At 47.0% G+C, this 14,943-nt stretch overlaps 1 protein-coding gene across 1 annotated transcript; it reads left to right on the top strand.

Annotated features, from left to right (window-relative positions):
* The first annotated feature begins 186 nt into the window (after positions 1–186).
* On the top strand, positions 187–14,603 carry mmut (methylmalonyl CoA mutase). Its single transcript, XM_047022042.1, has 12 exons — positions 187–288; positions 816–1,252; positions 1,632–1,999; positions 2,140–2,297; positions 3,925–4,096; positions 4,312–4,560; positions 4,682–4,793; positions 8,256–8,371; positions 10,817–10,932; positions 11,169–11,300; positions 11,843–11,990; positions 14,323–14,603. Exons 2-12 carry the CDS (start codon positions 856–858, stop codon positions 14,542–14,544), a joined length of 2,190 nt encoding a protein of 729 aa, XP_046877998.1. The 5' UTR covers positions 187–288; positions 816–855; the 3' UTR covers positions 14,545–14,603.
* The last annotated feature ends 340 nt before the right edge of the window (positions 14,604–14,943 follow it).

The raw sequence follows: 14,943 nt of genomic DNA, 5'->3' as shown, positions 1-14,943 counted from the left end.
GACATGGTAAAAAAAATATGTTCTTCCATTAGATGATAGCATGTAAACCGCAGAGTGTAATGTGAGTTGAAAAACGTGTTTGGTTTTTAGACGAACAGCGGTGAGCGTGATACATCTTGTGAAGATTCTGAACTCTCTTGCTGCTTTTTTTTACATCCGGTGTCTTAGTTCAGAGTGTAACAAGCGCTACTTCTTTGCGATTGGTCAGTTTTGATGTTGTGAAACGTTATTGGTCAGTCAAACACACGCCTTTACTTCAACGCCACTCAACAACATAACAAATACAAGGTCAGAATGTGTGCTTACTAATACAATTGCGTTATCTGAAAACATACCCTCTTGCTGCGAAAGTCTTCTATCATATCCATATGTAGGATGTTTCATGTTTCTTCACCACTTAAGCTGAATAATGCATTTAACAGCTAGTGCAGGCTAGCTAACGTAGGTGGTTAGCTATATAGCTAGCTAAAGCAGGAACATAACTAATGTCATGAAAATGACAGCCAGTTTGGCAACATGCAAATCACTTAAGTTATAACGTTTTTGCAAGCACAAAGTTTATCTTATTGCATGTCACTTAAGTCGCCCAAAAGACTAATACCAGGTTTCCAGCCATTCGTTGAAGTACACCAACACTTACACAGATAAGCGGGGTGGTATACGAAATCCTATATGTAATCGGCCTCTAACCGTGTGTGTTACATGCCTTAATGACTGCATAACTGTGTTGTTATATTGAGATTAGATAGACAGTTGTTAGTGAATCTATTTTCAACTTTTTAATGTATTTAAACTCTTCCTCTCTGTCTACACAGGTGTCTCATGTGCGACTGAGTCCTCCAGACAGCCAACAGCATGCTGACCGCACAGAGAGCATGTGCAGCGCTAACTGCTCAGCGACTTGTTGGAACGTCCGTCTCCGGCACACACACGCGCTCCCGCAAGTTCCGCACCGCCGCTCGCAATCGCGACAAACTTGAGCTCAACCCAGAATGGGCGAAGCTTGCCAAGAAGCAGCTCAAAGGGAAGAACCCAGAGGACCTGATCTGGCGCACGCCCGAAGGCATCAACATCAAGCCCGTTTATACAAAGTCAGACTCTGCTGCGGTCCCAGATGAACTACCAGGAGTCTTCCCCTACACTAGGGGGCCCTATCCTACCATGTACACATCTAGACCCTGGACCATCAGACAGTATGCTGGCTTCAGCACAGTGGAGGAAAGCAACAAGTTTTACAGAGATAATATCAAAGGTAAATACTTTACACCTCGTGGACACGTCTAGCGCCAGGACTGTAAACATCCTTCAGTGTTTGTGGTCACCCTCTGAACCAGTCATGGCAGTTCTTTTTGATGTTATCAGGTTTTAAAAATTGTGTAAATATTCGTGCAGCAATGAAAAGGCCTTGTTATACAATTTTCTGTTCTTAAGGTCAGTTGAATAAAATAAACTTAATCCAATCAAAGATAAATTCAATCATTTAAAGCGCCTGATGTAAAACGGAAAGACTCTTAAAGTCATCTCCTCAAGTCTAGTTTATGGTTGAATCACCTCCATCTTACCCCTTTTAGTAATCTCTCTTTCTATCTCAAACTCTCTCTCTCTCTCTCTCTCCGTTTCTGTATTTCAAGCTGGTCAGCAAGGTCTGTCGGTGGCCTTTGACCTCCCCACGCACAGAGGCTACGACTCGGACAACCCCCGCGTCCATGGAGACGTGGGAATGGCTGGAGTTGCCATAGACACCGTGGAGGACATGAAAATGCTGTTTGACGGAATCCCACTGGAGCGCATGTCCGTTTCCATGACGATGAACGGGGCGGTGATCCCTGTCCTGGCCATGTTCATAGTGACAGGAGAGGAGCAGGGGGTGTCCAAAGCTAAGCTTACAGGGACCATCCAGAATGACATCCTGAAAGAGTTCATGGTGCGCAACACCTATATCTTCCCCCCGGAACCATCAATGCACGCTATCGCGGATATCTTCGCCTACACATCCCAAGTAGGCATCCACTGTTTTCCACTTATTTTATTGATGTAACTTTTACTGCCCAACTTGATTCAGTACCCGGTTGAAGTTCCTATTGAGTTCTGCAAATCAAATGATAAATTTGGTTTGCATTTACCTTCCAACCCTAACAGAACATGCCCAAGTTCAATTCCATCTCCATCAGCGGCTACCACCTTCAAGAAGCTGGCGCAGACGCCATCTTGGAGGTGGCTTACACCATTGCCAACGGCTTGGAGTATTGCCGCACAGGGCTGAAAGCTGGTCTCACCATCGACGAGTTTGCTCCCAGGTAAGAAGAAAAGTAACGGGACCTTCTCGCACGGGAGCTTGGGCCGCGACTTAAAAAAATAATAATTTGGCCTGGTGGGAATGAGTGTCCATAATAATAATAATAATAATAATAATAATAAGAAGAAGAAGAAGAAGAAGAAGAAGACTTTATTTATATAGCACATTTCATACAAGAATTGTAGCTCAATGTGCTTTACATAAAATCAATAAAATCAATAATACAAGTGATAACAGTAATACATAAAAAAATAATATGAATACTAATTAAAATGTAACTCAACAAAATACATGCCGCAGTCTTTGCGGGAATCTGAACTAATATATAGATGCTTATACCATGGTCTGGGTGAATACTCAATTCTGATTGGCTGCAGGGGTGTACATTATAGGGTGATAACGTACACCTACTGCGTCATTGCAGAAAATCTGTCTTTTCACCATTCTAAATTATTCCGCTTGCTACACAGGAGCCTGTACAAAATATCTTAAATAAGTAACCATAACAACAGTGACGTAGTCAAAGCCTCCATTTACGATCGTGAAAGACTTTAACAAGCTAACTTGTATTTACAACAATGAGTGACTTCAATATTTATTTTAACCTATTTGAAAAAAAAATATTTTCTGAATGTAGTGTGTCAGTGTCACGTAACCGCTCATCTCACATCCCATTTGCTATTCACCTCGCTAGTCAATCTACTTCAGACAGGCTGCGGCCAACACGACAGTAGCAGCAACTCTACATGGCCGGTTATTCTTTTCAAAAATCGTCCATCAGATAAAGGCCGTTGGCTTGACTGTGTGGAATGCTTGTACGCTGTCCGTGGTGCTCATTGCCGACCTTGATATGAGAAATGAATATTCAGCTACCTTTCTTTGTCTAAAACTCAATTGAATTCATTTATTTATCAGCATCCCCGCTTCCCACAGCCCTGGTCATAAGATCTGTATCAAGATCATAACTTCACAAAAACCCATGTGTGAAAGTAATGGATGGGCTTATAATGCCCAGAGCAGTCACACAGTCTCAGTTATGTTCCCACAGTCTCTGTCTGTTGTCTTGAGTTTGCCTGTCTCCACTGTGCCCTGTGGAGCCATGTGACAGTCCTCCAGATCAGATAGTACACTGCAGACCGCCAGGGAAGGAGAGCTCAGTCGTGAGATGTGTCTCTCTCCCAAGGTGCTGAAGAGAAACTACATATTCACTGACCTCACCATCTCACTCAAACTCCTTTGTTTTGTTCTGAGTGTTCTGTTATGCGTCATAAGCTACATGCCAGCCCTCGTCATCCCTCCCTCTTCCTCCCTTTATCCTCCTTCCATTTGCTCTCTGCAGCAAACTGGAGCTAATCTGCCAATCACACAGACACTTCCTGGTTTGTGGGAGGGTGGTGATCTTGAAACATCCTCATCATCCAGTCTATAGTGACAGAGCCTTAACTTGAAGCGTAGGTCGTTCACAGAGAAAAGGGTCTTATAAAGTTGGAGGCTGGCCCAATCCTGAATTCATTAATTTAGTTCTTTGAAGTGTTTTGACAGAATGAATTGTCTCTTGACATGAAGATGCATGTTTTTAGACAAATCTCTCTCACACGCACACTCCCTCCCTCCCTCTGTCCTGTCAGGTTGTCCTTTTTCTGGGGCATTGGCATGAACTTCTACATGGAGATAGCCAAACTGCGGGCTGGGCGGCGACTCTGGGCCACGCTGATCAAGAAGAACTTCCAGCCCAAGATGGCCAAGTCCCTCCTCCTCAGAACGCACTGCCAGACCTCAGGATGGTCTCTCACTGAACAGGTACCTGCAGCCAACACTGGCACCATGGGATCCTGCATGGGGTTTTCACAGACATATAACATCAGATTAGCTGTTCTAACAGACATGATGGTCTTCAGCGTCAGTGAATTCAGGCGGATCTGAATGTGGATGTGGTATGAAGCCACTTCCATGTGGAGTGTCTGTCCTAAGTGTCAGTGCTAGACCCAGAGGGCTCTGTCTGCGCCCCCCTCCAGGACCCCTACAACAACGTGGTGCGGACTGTGATCGAGGCCATGGCAGCAGTGTTCGGGGGGACCCAGTCACTCCACACCAACTCGTTTGACGAGGCTCTGGGTCTGCCCACGGTCAAGAGCGCCCGCATCGCCCGCAACACCCAGATCATCATCCAGGAGGAGTCTGGGATACCCAACGTGGCCGACCCATGGGGCGGATCCCACATGATGGAGGCCCTGACAGATGACGTCTACAACACCGCCCTAAAGGTCAGGGGTCAGGAGGGTCAAGGGCCACTTCTCCACTGCTTAGAACTTCGTTTTTTCCAACTTGTGTAGAAGAGATTTGCTCCATGTTAGTACGTGTGTTTGTGTGTGTTGCCCTGTGTAGTTCATCAGTGAGATTGAGGAGATGGGGGGCATGGCCCGGGCTGTGGCGGAGGGCATTCCTAAACTACGCATAGAGGAGTGTGCTGCCCGCAGACAGGCTCGCATAGACTCAGGTACTGCACACTGTACCAGCCTGACCTAACTGTCCCTCCTGCTCTCTCTCACCTGCTCTCTCCCTCCTGGTCTCTCCCTCCTGCTCTCTCTCACCTGCTCTCTCTCACCTGCTCTCTCCCCCTTGCTCTCTCCCTCCTGCTGTCTCTCTCCTGCTCTCTCCCACCTGCTCTCTCCCTCCTGCTGTCTCCCTCCTGCTCTCTCCCTCCTGCTTTCTCCCACCTGCTCTCTCCCCCTTGGTCTCTCCCTCCTGCTGTCTCTCTCCTGCTCTCTCCCCCCTGCTCTCTCCCTCCTGCTCTCTCCCTCCTGCTCTCTCTCTCCTGCTCTCTCTCTCCTGCTCTCTCCCCCCTGCTCTCTCCCCCCTGCTCTCTCCCTCCTGCTCTCTCTCTCCTGCTCTCTCTCACCTGCTCTCTCCCTCTCCTCCACGACCCTTTAAGGTAAGTGTTAAGAGTTCATCAGTGAGATTGAGGAGATGGGGGGCATGGCCCGGGCTGTGGCGGAGGGCATTCCTAAACTACGCATAGAGGAGTGTGCTGCCCGCAGACAGGCTCGCATAGACTCAGGTACTGCACACTGTACCAGCCTGACCTAACTGTCCCTCCTGCTCTCTCTCACCTGCTCTCTCCCTCCTGGTCTCTCCCTCCTGCTCTCTCTCACCTGCTCTCTCTCACCTGCTCTCTCCCCCTTGCTCTCTCCCTCCTGCTGTCTCTCTCCTGCTCTCTCCCACCTGCTCTCTCCCTCCTGCTGTCTCCCTCCTGCTCTCTCCCTCCTGCTTTCTCCCACCTGCTCTCTCCCCCTTGGTCTCTCCCTCCTGCTGTCTCTCTCCTGCTCTCTCCCCCCTGCTCTCTCCCTCCTGCTCTCTCCCTCCTGCTCTCTCTCTCCTGCTCTCTCTCTCCTGCTCTCTCCCCCCTGCTCTCTCCCCCCTGCTCTCTCCCTCCTGCTCTCTCTCTCCTGCTCTCTCTCACCTGCTCTCTCCCTCTCCTCCACGACCCTTTAAGGTAAGTGTTTCCCCCAAGGCAGACTGGGGGCCCAGTCAGGCAGAAGGCATCCACTCAATATTTCATTAAACTTTTTTGGGGGGAAGGGGGAGGGATATTGTTTCATTCAGCACATGCGTTAAACTAAAGGGACAAAGAAGCAGCTCATAAAGTAAGCACAACAGATAGTCAAGAATCAGAAGTGCACAGAAGGTTACTGGTTAGTTCCCACCAACCATGTCTTTATTTACCAGACACTATGCAACCATATTTCATGCTCTTTCAGAACACAATGTTTTTCTTTAGAAGGCCTTCTTCTTTGAAAAGGACAACAGAACACCTCGAAAGGACCTTCAAACTGTCCACTGAATACATTCAATAGAAAGTCGTGGGTTACTGGATGTAGAGTGCTCTTCAGTCAGTCGTGTTGATGTGTAGTCATGCACAAGGGCCTGAGCACACCCCAAACTCTCTGTTCCCGCCCCAGAGAACCTCCAGACCTACACCCAGACCCATACAGTTTCCAAAATAGCACAACCACCAATTAGTCACATGCTTCATTTAGAGTCGAGTTGGAGGGCAGAGCTGCCAGCTGTTGTGGTCTTCTCGTTCAGCAGATGGCATCAGCATTGTCGCTGACCACGCCAGTCCCTGAGAAGCAAGGCAGCGGGCTACGGATGCCCAACGGTTTCTGCTTTCTCCAAGGGACCCGTGTGTGATGAGAGCAGCGAGTTAGCACACCCTCCGGGACTTGCCTCACATCTGTCCCCAGATACTGGAGGGAGGATGGGGGGGGTGGGGGGGGGGGGGGGGGGGCGTTAGAGGTCTCCCCAGGCTACTCACACATTTCTCTGTGTGCGATCTGACCCCGTGTCTGCCCTCCTCATCCTCAAACGTTCAGATTCCCATTAAATTCCACAGCAGCTCTCAATCACATCCTGAATGCGCCGAAGCGGACATATGTATTAAAGTGGACTGTAAAACTCTCCATTCTCATATGAATTCCACATAGTCCTTCGTACACACAGTTTGCATATATGAATTTTAACAGCAATTTTCTGGCTGGCGTGGCTGCGGGCCAGCCTGAGGCCCTGCCTCTGCAGGGGCCTCTCTGGGGAGCCCAGCAGAAGCCATCTACAAGCTCTGCCTACTGCACACTCCGTTCCCTGGTCTCACACGTTCATCATTGGCCTTAAATAATACCTGCTATGGAAGGAGTCGCACACTTTGTGCAGGTGTGTGTGTGTGTGTGGTGTGTGTTGAGGGTGTGTTTACACAGATGGTGTGATGTGGCTGGGATTAAGAGGCTAATGATAAGGGAATTGTTGTCAAGTGTGGGCTTCAAGTGTGTGTGCATGTTAATTCTGGGATTTAGTTGGATTTCAGTTGTCGATCTATTCATCTTCTGTGGCTCTCCTTGGAGAATGGGCCTCGACTAAAGGCTGAAGCTTTATTGGGGCCAGGCTCGTTGTCATGTTGTCTTAACCAGACGAGAAATTACATCCCAAATCCAAACACCATAGCAACAAGATCCATGCTCTTATTCCTGTCTCACTAAACACACATATATAGAGGACAAAAATCTAATAAAGACAAGCAATATCCGTCACAAATCTTGGGGGCCTAAGACTTCTGCCCAGTGCTGTCAATATAGTATACAATTCTCTTATCACTTTAATATCATGTCATGTTACTTGACTATCTCATGGGGTTGAATTGGTTTTCTCAGTATTCACACCTGTTTGACCACAAACACGCATCCCCCCCCCCCCTGAAATCCTGGCTCCATCTCCCTCATCTGTGCCTTTCATCCCAGCGAGGACCCCCGGCTGGCGTCAGATGGCAGAGGATTGGCTTTGTGAACATGGCAGGGGTTAGCCAGCATGTGGCACGCAGGGGAGCCCTTCCAACTGCTGCTGCCCTCTTTACAGAGCCAGGGCCTGTGAAGAGAGAGGGGGAGAGACGGGGAGAGACGGGGGAGAGAGGGGGGAGGGTGGGGAGAGGGGGGGGGGGGGGGAGAGGGGGGGGGGGGAGAGAGAGGGAGGGGGGAAGAGACGGGGAGAGAGGGGGGAGAGAGGGGGGGAGAGAGGGGGAGAGAGCCCTTCCAACTGCTGCTGCCCTCTTCACAGAGCCAGGCCTGTGAAGAGGGGGGGGGGGGTTTGAGGGAGGGGGGAGTGGGAGAGGTGGAGGAATGAGGTGACTTGGGATCTGTCAGTGTTCCTTGCCAAGTGAACCCATTGGGAGCAAACTGGCTACTGTCTAGCTTTGAAAGTGACCCCCCCCCCCCTACTCATGGGTGTTTTCTGTGTAAAATCGGGATTTAGTCTCTTGTGACGAAAACAAACACAGATGTTCCCATGCTTTCAGCTGGCTGTAGCTGGTGCTGCTCAGGTAGCAGATGTGTGTGTGTGTGTCTGTGTGTGTGTGTGCGTGTTCTTGGTCGTCTTATTGATCCAGAACGTGTCTCCTCATGATTGGCCTCCACAGGTAGTGAGGTCATTGTGGGTGTGAACAAGTATCGTCTGGAGACGGAGGAGACGGTGGAAGTGCTGGCTATAGACAACACCAGCGTGCGCAATAAACAGATCAACAAACTGAAGAACGTGAGTAACATAGTACGCTCACAAGGGTCTGTGTCTGTCTGTCTTGTTAGAGCACATCACAGCTCCAGCGATAGTCTTACCATTTTGCTCACAAACACATCCATGCAACATTGTTTGAACTCGTGTTAAGAGTTCAAACAAACACGCTTGATCATATGTTCCATCTGTGGTATTAGACCAGCAAAGGAATGTTTGCCAAAAATAACCTCATCAGATGTATCAGGGTTCAGGTTCAGGTTTGATTAAGGAGTCGATTAAGGAGTCGACCTTGCTGCAGATGGTTATCTATGGAAAGGTGAATTGAGGTTTAGATTGAATTGCTGTGCTCCACAATATACTGCTCAGATCTCTAACAGGGTTCAGCTAAACATGTTTCAACAAACCGCTGTCTTCTCCTAAACTGAAATTTCAACACTTCAGCTGACAAAAACACAAACCAAAATTCATAGAGATGTTGGATAAGAGTCAGGAAGTAAAATAAGAGGTTTTTAACTCAACAAAGATAATACCATTATCTGTGCTGAGTTATAACATTGAGGTTATATAATTATCAGCAATACAAAGGACTCACAGATACACAGAATATAGGGCTATGTGTCTCTGCAATGCAACTGAAATAAATCATTTGGATAATTTGATTATATTTCACCTAATCCGCACTACTCCAAATGTTTTCAGCCGTAATGCCATTTGATCATAACCCTCCATAGCAAATGCAGTGCTTTACATGATGCTGTTTTCTAAGTCTCCTGTTCAACGATAAATTTGGGTCATAAGACCCGATTATGGTGTTCGGCTTTCACATGAGAAGAAACGGCTCTCTAGAAATAAACTAGTTCCTTATATACTAGTAGTATAATTAGATCAATACGCTGTTCTTATTGGTCCAGAGACGTTTTCAAAGGTAAACAAATCCGTTTGTATTGGGATCTTCCCGCGTATTGTTGTAGTATTTAAGAAACCTAATGTTTACTCTTCGACAGGTCAGCAAACGCTGACCTACGGTCGAGATTTTAACAAATCTCTGCTTACAAAGGTGTTTGCAGACCTGTCGAAGAGTAAACATTTGCAGTTTGTGTATTACATTTAATGACAACCTTTATCTCTCCAAGGAAAGCTACGCTATTGTTTGGCCCTGAAAAGCTTAGATAAGAATCATCCAATCTGTGGTCCAACGTGTGTAAATCTGATCCGCTGAAGGAAAGGTTACTCCTCAGGCTCCTGTGTTGCATCCTTGACCTGTTTATCCTCGGTAGAATTCTTTGTTTCCTACTATCTGGTGTCAGGAACATGGATTTGGATTGCTAGCAGGCAGATGGCTTCATCCACTCTGATTTATTATTGTACATTGTACATTTTCATTCCTCCACCGCTGTGATTCAAAATGCATCTGTAAGCCAACATGAGCTCCCAGGCATACAGCTGCAGGCTGGCACATATTGCCAAAGTTGGGATCTCTTTTACATGGTGTCTGCCTGGGTGAGAGGCGATTGGATGAACAGTAGGATTATCTCCTCCGGGCGAAATTATTCTTTTTTTTTTTTGCATAGTCTTGTTGCATTTGTTGAGCACAAAGGGATTAGGCAGTTTAGAATCAAATCCATTTGATGTGCATTAGGAGCTGTACACATTGGCTCTGGAGCACCAGTGTCCGGGAAGCCAGGTTCTACCACGCTAATGCTGCAGGCCACGAGGCAAGGTCTGTCTATCTGGCTCTCCTGAAAGGTCACTTAGCATCAAACAGGGTTGACCTGAGAGAAGACATCAAACAGGGTTGACCTGAGAGAAGACATCAAACAGGGTTGACCTGAGAGAAGAGCAGCACGGATGTATCAAGTTTACATCCCTCCCTCTTCACGCTTTTGTCTCTCAGGGAAACGGCTGGTCAGACTCTCAGACAAGTGTAGGTTCGGTTAATGAAGGCAGAGGCGGGCTGGTTGAGGGACTAGTTGTTGAGATTTGATATGGAAAGACTTTAGGTAGAAGGTTTTAAATGCCTGATGAACATGAACCATCTGTTAGCTTCATCCTGAGGTAAGATAAACTCCTTATATAATGATAAATCTTCCTGTCTGTCTCTCATTCTGTGTGTCTACCTGTCTGTCTTCTTGTCTGTTCTCTGAACGTCCATCTGTTTCTCTCTCTGTCCGCCTACCTGCCTGTATTTTTTCAGCAGGGTCTGTGTGGACATTGATTTGTAGAAACTGGTGGCGTACACATTTAGCACAGCCCTGTAATAGAGAGATCTACAGCCAAGCCTAATTGCCCAACAACTGATGTTGTTTCAGTTTCAGCTGTTGTGCCACAGGGGCTAATTAGAAACACACACTTCACACAAAGTGTACCGTGAGACGGATACAGTCTCAGTATGTCACACAGGCCATGTCCTCCTTGTAAAGGCTGGACCAAGACTTAATGCTAATGTTGTGGCTATTCTTCCCGCAGGTCAGAGCGAGCCGTGATGCAGAGAAGGCCAGGGCGTGTCTGGCAGCCATCGAGGAGTGCGCTCGCACCCGAGAGGGGAACCTCCTGGGCCTGGCTGTGGACGCAGCACGGGCCAGGTACGCCCCCAAACCCCAGACCCGTCGTGCTCTAGACGGGTTCTAGAATGCTCCTAGCTTGGCTCTAGAATGGTTTTGGTATGGTTCTAGTCGGGTTCTAGAATGCTCCTAGCTTGGCTCTAGAATGGTTTTGGTATGGTTCTAGTCGGGTTCTAGAATGCTCCTAGCTTGGCTCTAGTCCTTTTCCACTGGTTTGTCTTTATAATCCTTGCGAGGGAACATGTTCTCTTAAACAGGTGTTCAGTCGGGGAGATCACAGATGCCATGAAGACTGTGTTTGGAGAGCACAAAGCCAGCACCAGGATGGTGAGCGGAGCCTATCGCAGCGAGTACGGAGAAAACGAGGAAATCTCGCTGACCAACAACAGGTAAGATGGACAACTACCTGTGAGACTAGGACTGGCTTACAAGGCTTCATGATGCCTCTCTTTAATCTGATTATGAAGGTGTTCGTAAACAAGGTTTTATATTTAAAAAGAAAATGCAGCCCTTGAGTGATGCTGTGTTAGGTATTTAGATAATCATGTGCATCATTTTCATAGTCCTCATCCTTTTGAGAACAGCAAAGTAGAGTATGTCGCATTTGTTTACATTTAGTCATTTAGCAGACGCTCTTATCCAGAGCGACTTACAGTAAGTACAGGGACATTCCCCCTGAGGCAAGTAGGGTGAAGTGCCTTGCCCAAGGACACAATGTCATTTGGCACGGCCGGAAATCGAACCAGTGGCCTTCTGATTACTAGCCCGATTCCCTAACCGCTCAGCCATCTGACTCCTGTTTGTACAGTACAATGATGTTCTGTAATTTGGCATCACGAGTGTTCATTCAGACATTTTGTGGTGGGACACTTGATCACAGACGTTTACTGTGTATGTGCTGATAAAGTCATTTCTTGCATGGCGTTTCCAGGGTTACTGAGTTTAAAAAGCATGAGGGGAGAAACCCTCGTCTATTGGTGGCGAAGATGGGCCAGGATGGTCATGACAGGGGCGCAAAGGTCATCGCCACAGGCTTCGCTGACCTGGGCTTTGATGTGGACATTGGACCTCTCTTCCAGGTGAGTCAGCACGTACAGTGCTGATGGTGTGCTCATGGGTTTGATTTATAATGCTAATAATAATGGATTCAGTTGATCCAAAGTGGGATATACAGACTAGGATGTGAACCTGGAACCAGGGCTCGCAACTAACTTTTGTCCTCACTGTCCCAGTACCATCCTGAAGTGCAAAATGAATCGTCCCAAACTGAACTTGACCTGTCCCAAAATGTAAATTCTTGTGTTTTTGACATCCTGACATGGGTCTAGGTTATTTCCGACACTATTTAATTAATCCATACAGTCGAGGGGCTCAAATCAATATCTGAATTTCAATGTGAATACATACACAAGAGAATACAAAATTGTCTTGCTTGTTTTGTGGTGGGGCTAACGCAATTATTGGTGTGGTAGTGGTAAAAAAAGGTTTTAAAAACGTTTTTGGGGGGGGGCAAAGTTTTTTTGACGGGACGCTGTTAGTTTTTAGCCCTGTGTGCAACTACTAGACCAGTCTGAAGCTACACTACTGAGCTATACCCATTCCCTTATGAAATGTTGTGTGGTGTTGTAGACAGCGATGGCCTGTATCATCTGAGGCGCTGGGGGCCCGAGGTTACATTTATTCCAACGAGGTTGTTTATTACTCTGTATTACAGTGAGCAGCTGTAGGGATATATACAAGAGCCATACTCATGTTTAATGCTGTCTAACGAGATAAAATAGCCTCTGTAGACCAAGCCAAAACATTCCCCACAAATGAAGAACACAGCTGCTCTGCAGATCAATGGAGAATACCTTGGAGTTAAGCTAGTGTTTCACACAAGTTTGGAAAATATCACTAATCCCTCCCTTTTGTTCATGCAAAGTGCCCATTTCCTTTTTTCTACTGGCTAGGTATCATTAACATTCTCGGCCTCCCTAACCTCTTCCTCTTCAAGAGAGAGAGATACAGAGAGACAGAGAGACTGACAATTAGCTGGACCACCAGGGAAAACCTTCCATGCAGTGAAGTATGGCAATTTATCTCTTGCTGCTTGCCCCCAGAGCCCAGTCTCTCTGCTTTACCTTCTCTCAGCCAGCTTTTCAGGTTCTTGACTCATATTTACATTGACCCTTGCAGTGTTCTAGAACGATGCTCGAGATCATTTGTCTCCTTACAGAGTGAGGTCACAAGTTGATGGTGTGTGTGTGGGGGGCTGCTGGTACGGTAGTGTCTGCTTCGTACACTCGGGTGAGACATCTAAACAGTATTATGGCTGTGACAGAGCGATAACGTGGTCTTGGAGTCTGGTCAGCAAATCTAATAAATTCAGTTAAAGCGAAAGTTTCAATAGAGACGTTTCCTTAAACGACTTTGATAGAGATCGTACGCATTTGGATGAAGTTGAAAGAAGGACGTACGATACCGTCTGTTAGGGTTCTTATCTTTTCGCTGACGTTAGTGACAGAAGCATGTCTTTGTATGACTTTGTGTCAAATCTAATGTGTAATGACTTCCAATTCAGAGTTGAGATGTGTGTGACCCTGTGTCGCCAAGATAAGTCTCAACTATTGTCTAAATCAAATCTCTAGCTGTCATCCATCAACCTTATTTTACTTCCTACCACAGCCAAAGATTAAACTTGCTCTAGCCAAGTCATTATTTATTTTTGTACATACACAGTAAAAAAAAATCCATCAATCAGAAATACCATCAAAATTGCGAGTACGTGACCAAGGGAAATGCCAGCCGATTGTTCAGACGGGTGAGTGTGACCCGTGTGTGTCTCTTACATGACTGGAACCTGGGTTTCATAACTGCCACGTGTGTGCGTCATCGCTCCTCCGAGACGTCATTGAAGTGAAGACTTCACCTCGCAGTATTTACATGTTGTGATGCGTCTTCCTCCTGTTGTTACACTTTTTGGGATCCTTGATAAAAAGGCATCATCACACATCCAGCGCTCACTAACCTGTGTCCTCTGCCTGCCCTTGGGACAGCTTCCCTGTAGGTTCACGCCTGGCGTGCTATTTTTTATGGCTAATTCATGTCATTTTAGGTGAACCTACATGTAAACAGGCTTTTCTTAAGGTATTGATGGCTGTTAAGTGGAATCTAATTCATTTGCACCTGTGTAGCTTCACAGATCTATTTTTCTCCAGTAGTTTTCAAGGCGGCTGTCAGATTAACGGTTTGTCCTTGGTAAAGGACCATATTGAGTTGGTCTGAGGATCCTTTCCGGGCTTAACTTTGTTGTCTCCCTGACAACAAAAATGACCTGAAAGTCACTGTCTTTCATCATGAACCATTTGTCCTTAAATCCTTAGTGTGAGTCTCAGTCACGTTTTGTCCTGTGTTCCCTCTTGAGAGCAGACTCCGCTTGAGGTGGCCCAGCAGGCTGTGGATGCTGATGTGCACTGCGTGGGAGTCAGTACCCTGGCTGCGGGCCACAAGACGCTAGTCCCCGAGCTCATCAAGGAGCTGAGGAACCTGAACCGCCCCGACATCCTGGTCATCTGCGGGGGCGTCATTCCACCACAGGTAACCTCTGTCCTCCGGAGGATCAAGACGTGTCAATTCCTGTCTCCCCGCTGATGGATATATTTATGGTCTCTCTGTCATCTCTCTTTTTCTCTCTCTTTTCCTTTCTCGCTCGCTCGCTCTTTCTCTCTCTTGCTTTTTTCTCTCTCTCTCTCTCTCTCTCTCTCTCTCTCTCTCTCTCTCTCTCTCTCTCTCTCTCTCTCTCTCTCTCTCTCTCTCTCTCTCTCTTCCACTCTCTCTCTCTCTCTCTCTCTTCCACTCTCTCTCTCTTTCCCCCATCTCTCTCTTTCTTACCTTAACAGAAACAATATTTTGGCAGCTTGGGATTAGTCTTACATTCCGGCTGTTTCTCAGGAGGGAGGTTTATCTGAGGGAAGTCTAGATAGCACTCTCCAGCAAAGCGTCCTCTCACTGTTAAAGCCGTGGAATGGTGGTCTGAGTCTCAGAAGGGTT

This window comes from Hypomesus transpacificus, chromosome 6, assembly GCF_021917145.1.
Source record: "Hypomesus transpacificus isolate Combined female chromosome 6, fHypTra1, whole genome shotgun sequence".
NCBI lineage: Eukaryota > Metazoa > Chordata > Actinopteri > Osmeriformes > Osmeridae > Hypomesus > Hypomesus transpacificus.
Note: the sequence above shows the minus strand (reverse complement) of the source record. Positions and strands in the feature narration are given on the sequence as shown.

Excerpts from the sequence above, each read along its gene's own strand:
- mmut (XM_047022042.1), top strand. The coding sequence starts at position 856 with ATGCTGACCGCACAGAGAGCATGTGCAGCGCTAACTGCTCAGCGACTT. Across the intron at positions 4,097-4,311 it reads GATGGTCTCTCACTGAACAG|GACCCCTACAACAACGTGGT; the intron begins GTACCTGCAGCC and ends GCCCCCCTCCAG. Across the intron at positions 11,301-11,842 it reads ATCTCGCTGACCAACAACAG|GGTTACTGAGTTTAAAAAGC; the intron begins GTAAGATGGACA and ends TGGCGTTTCCAG.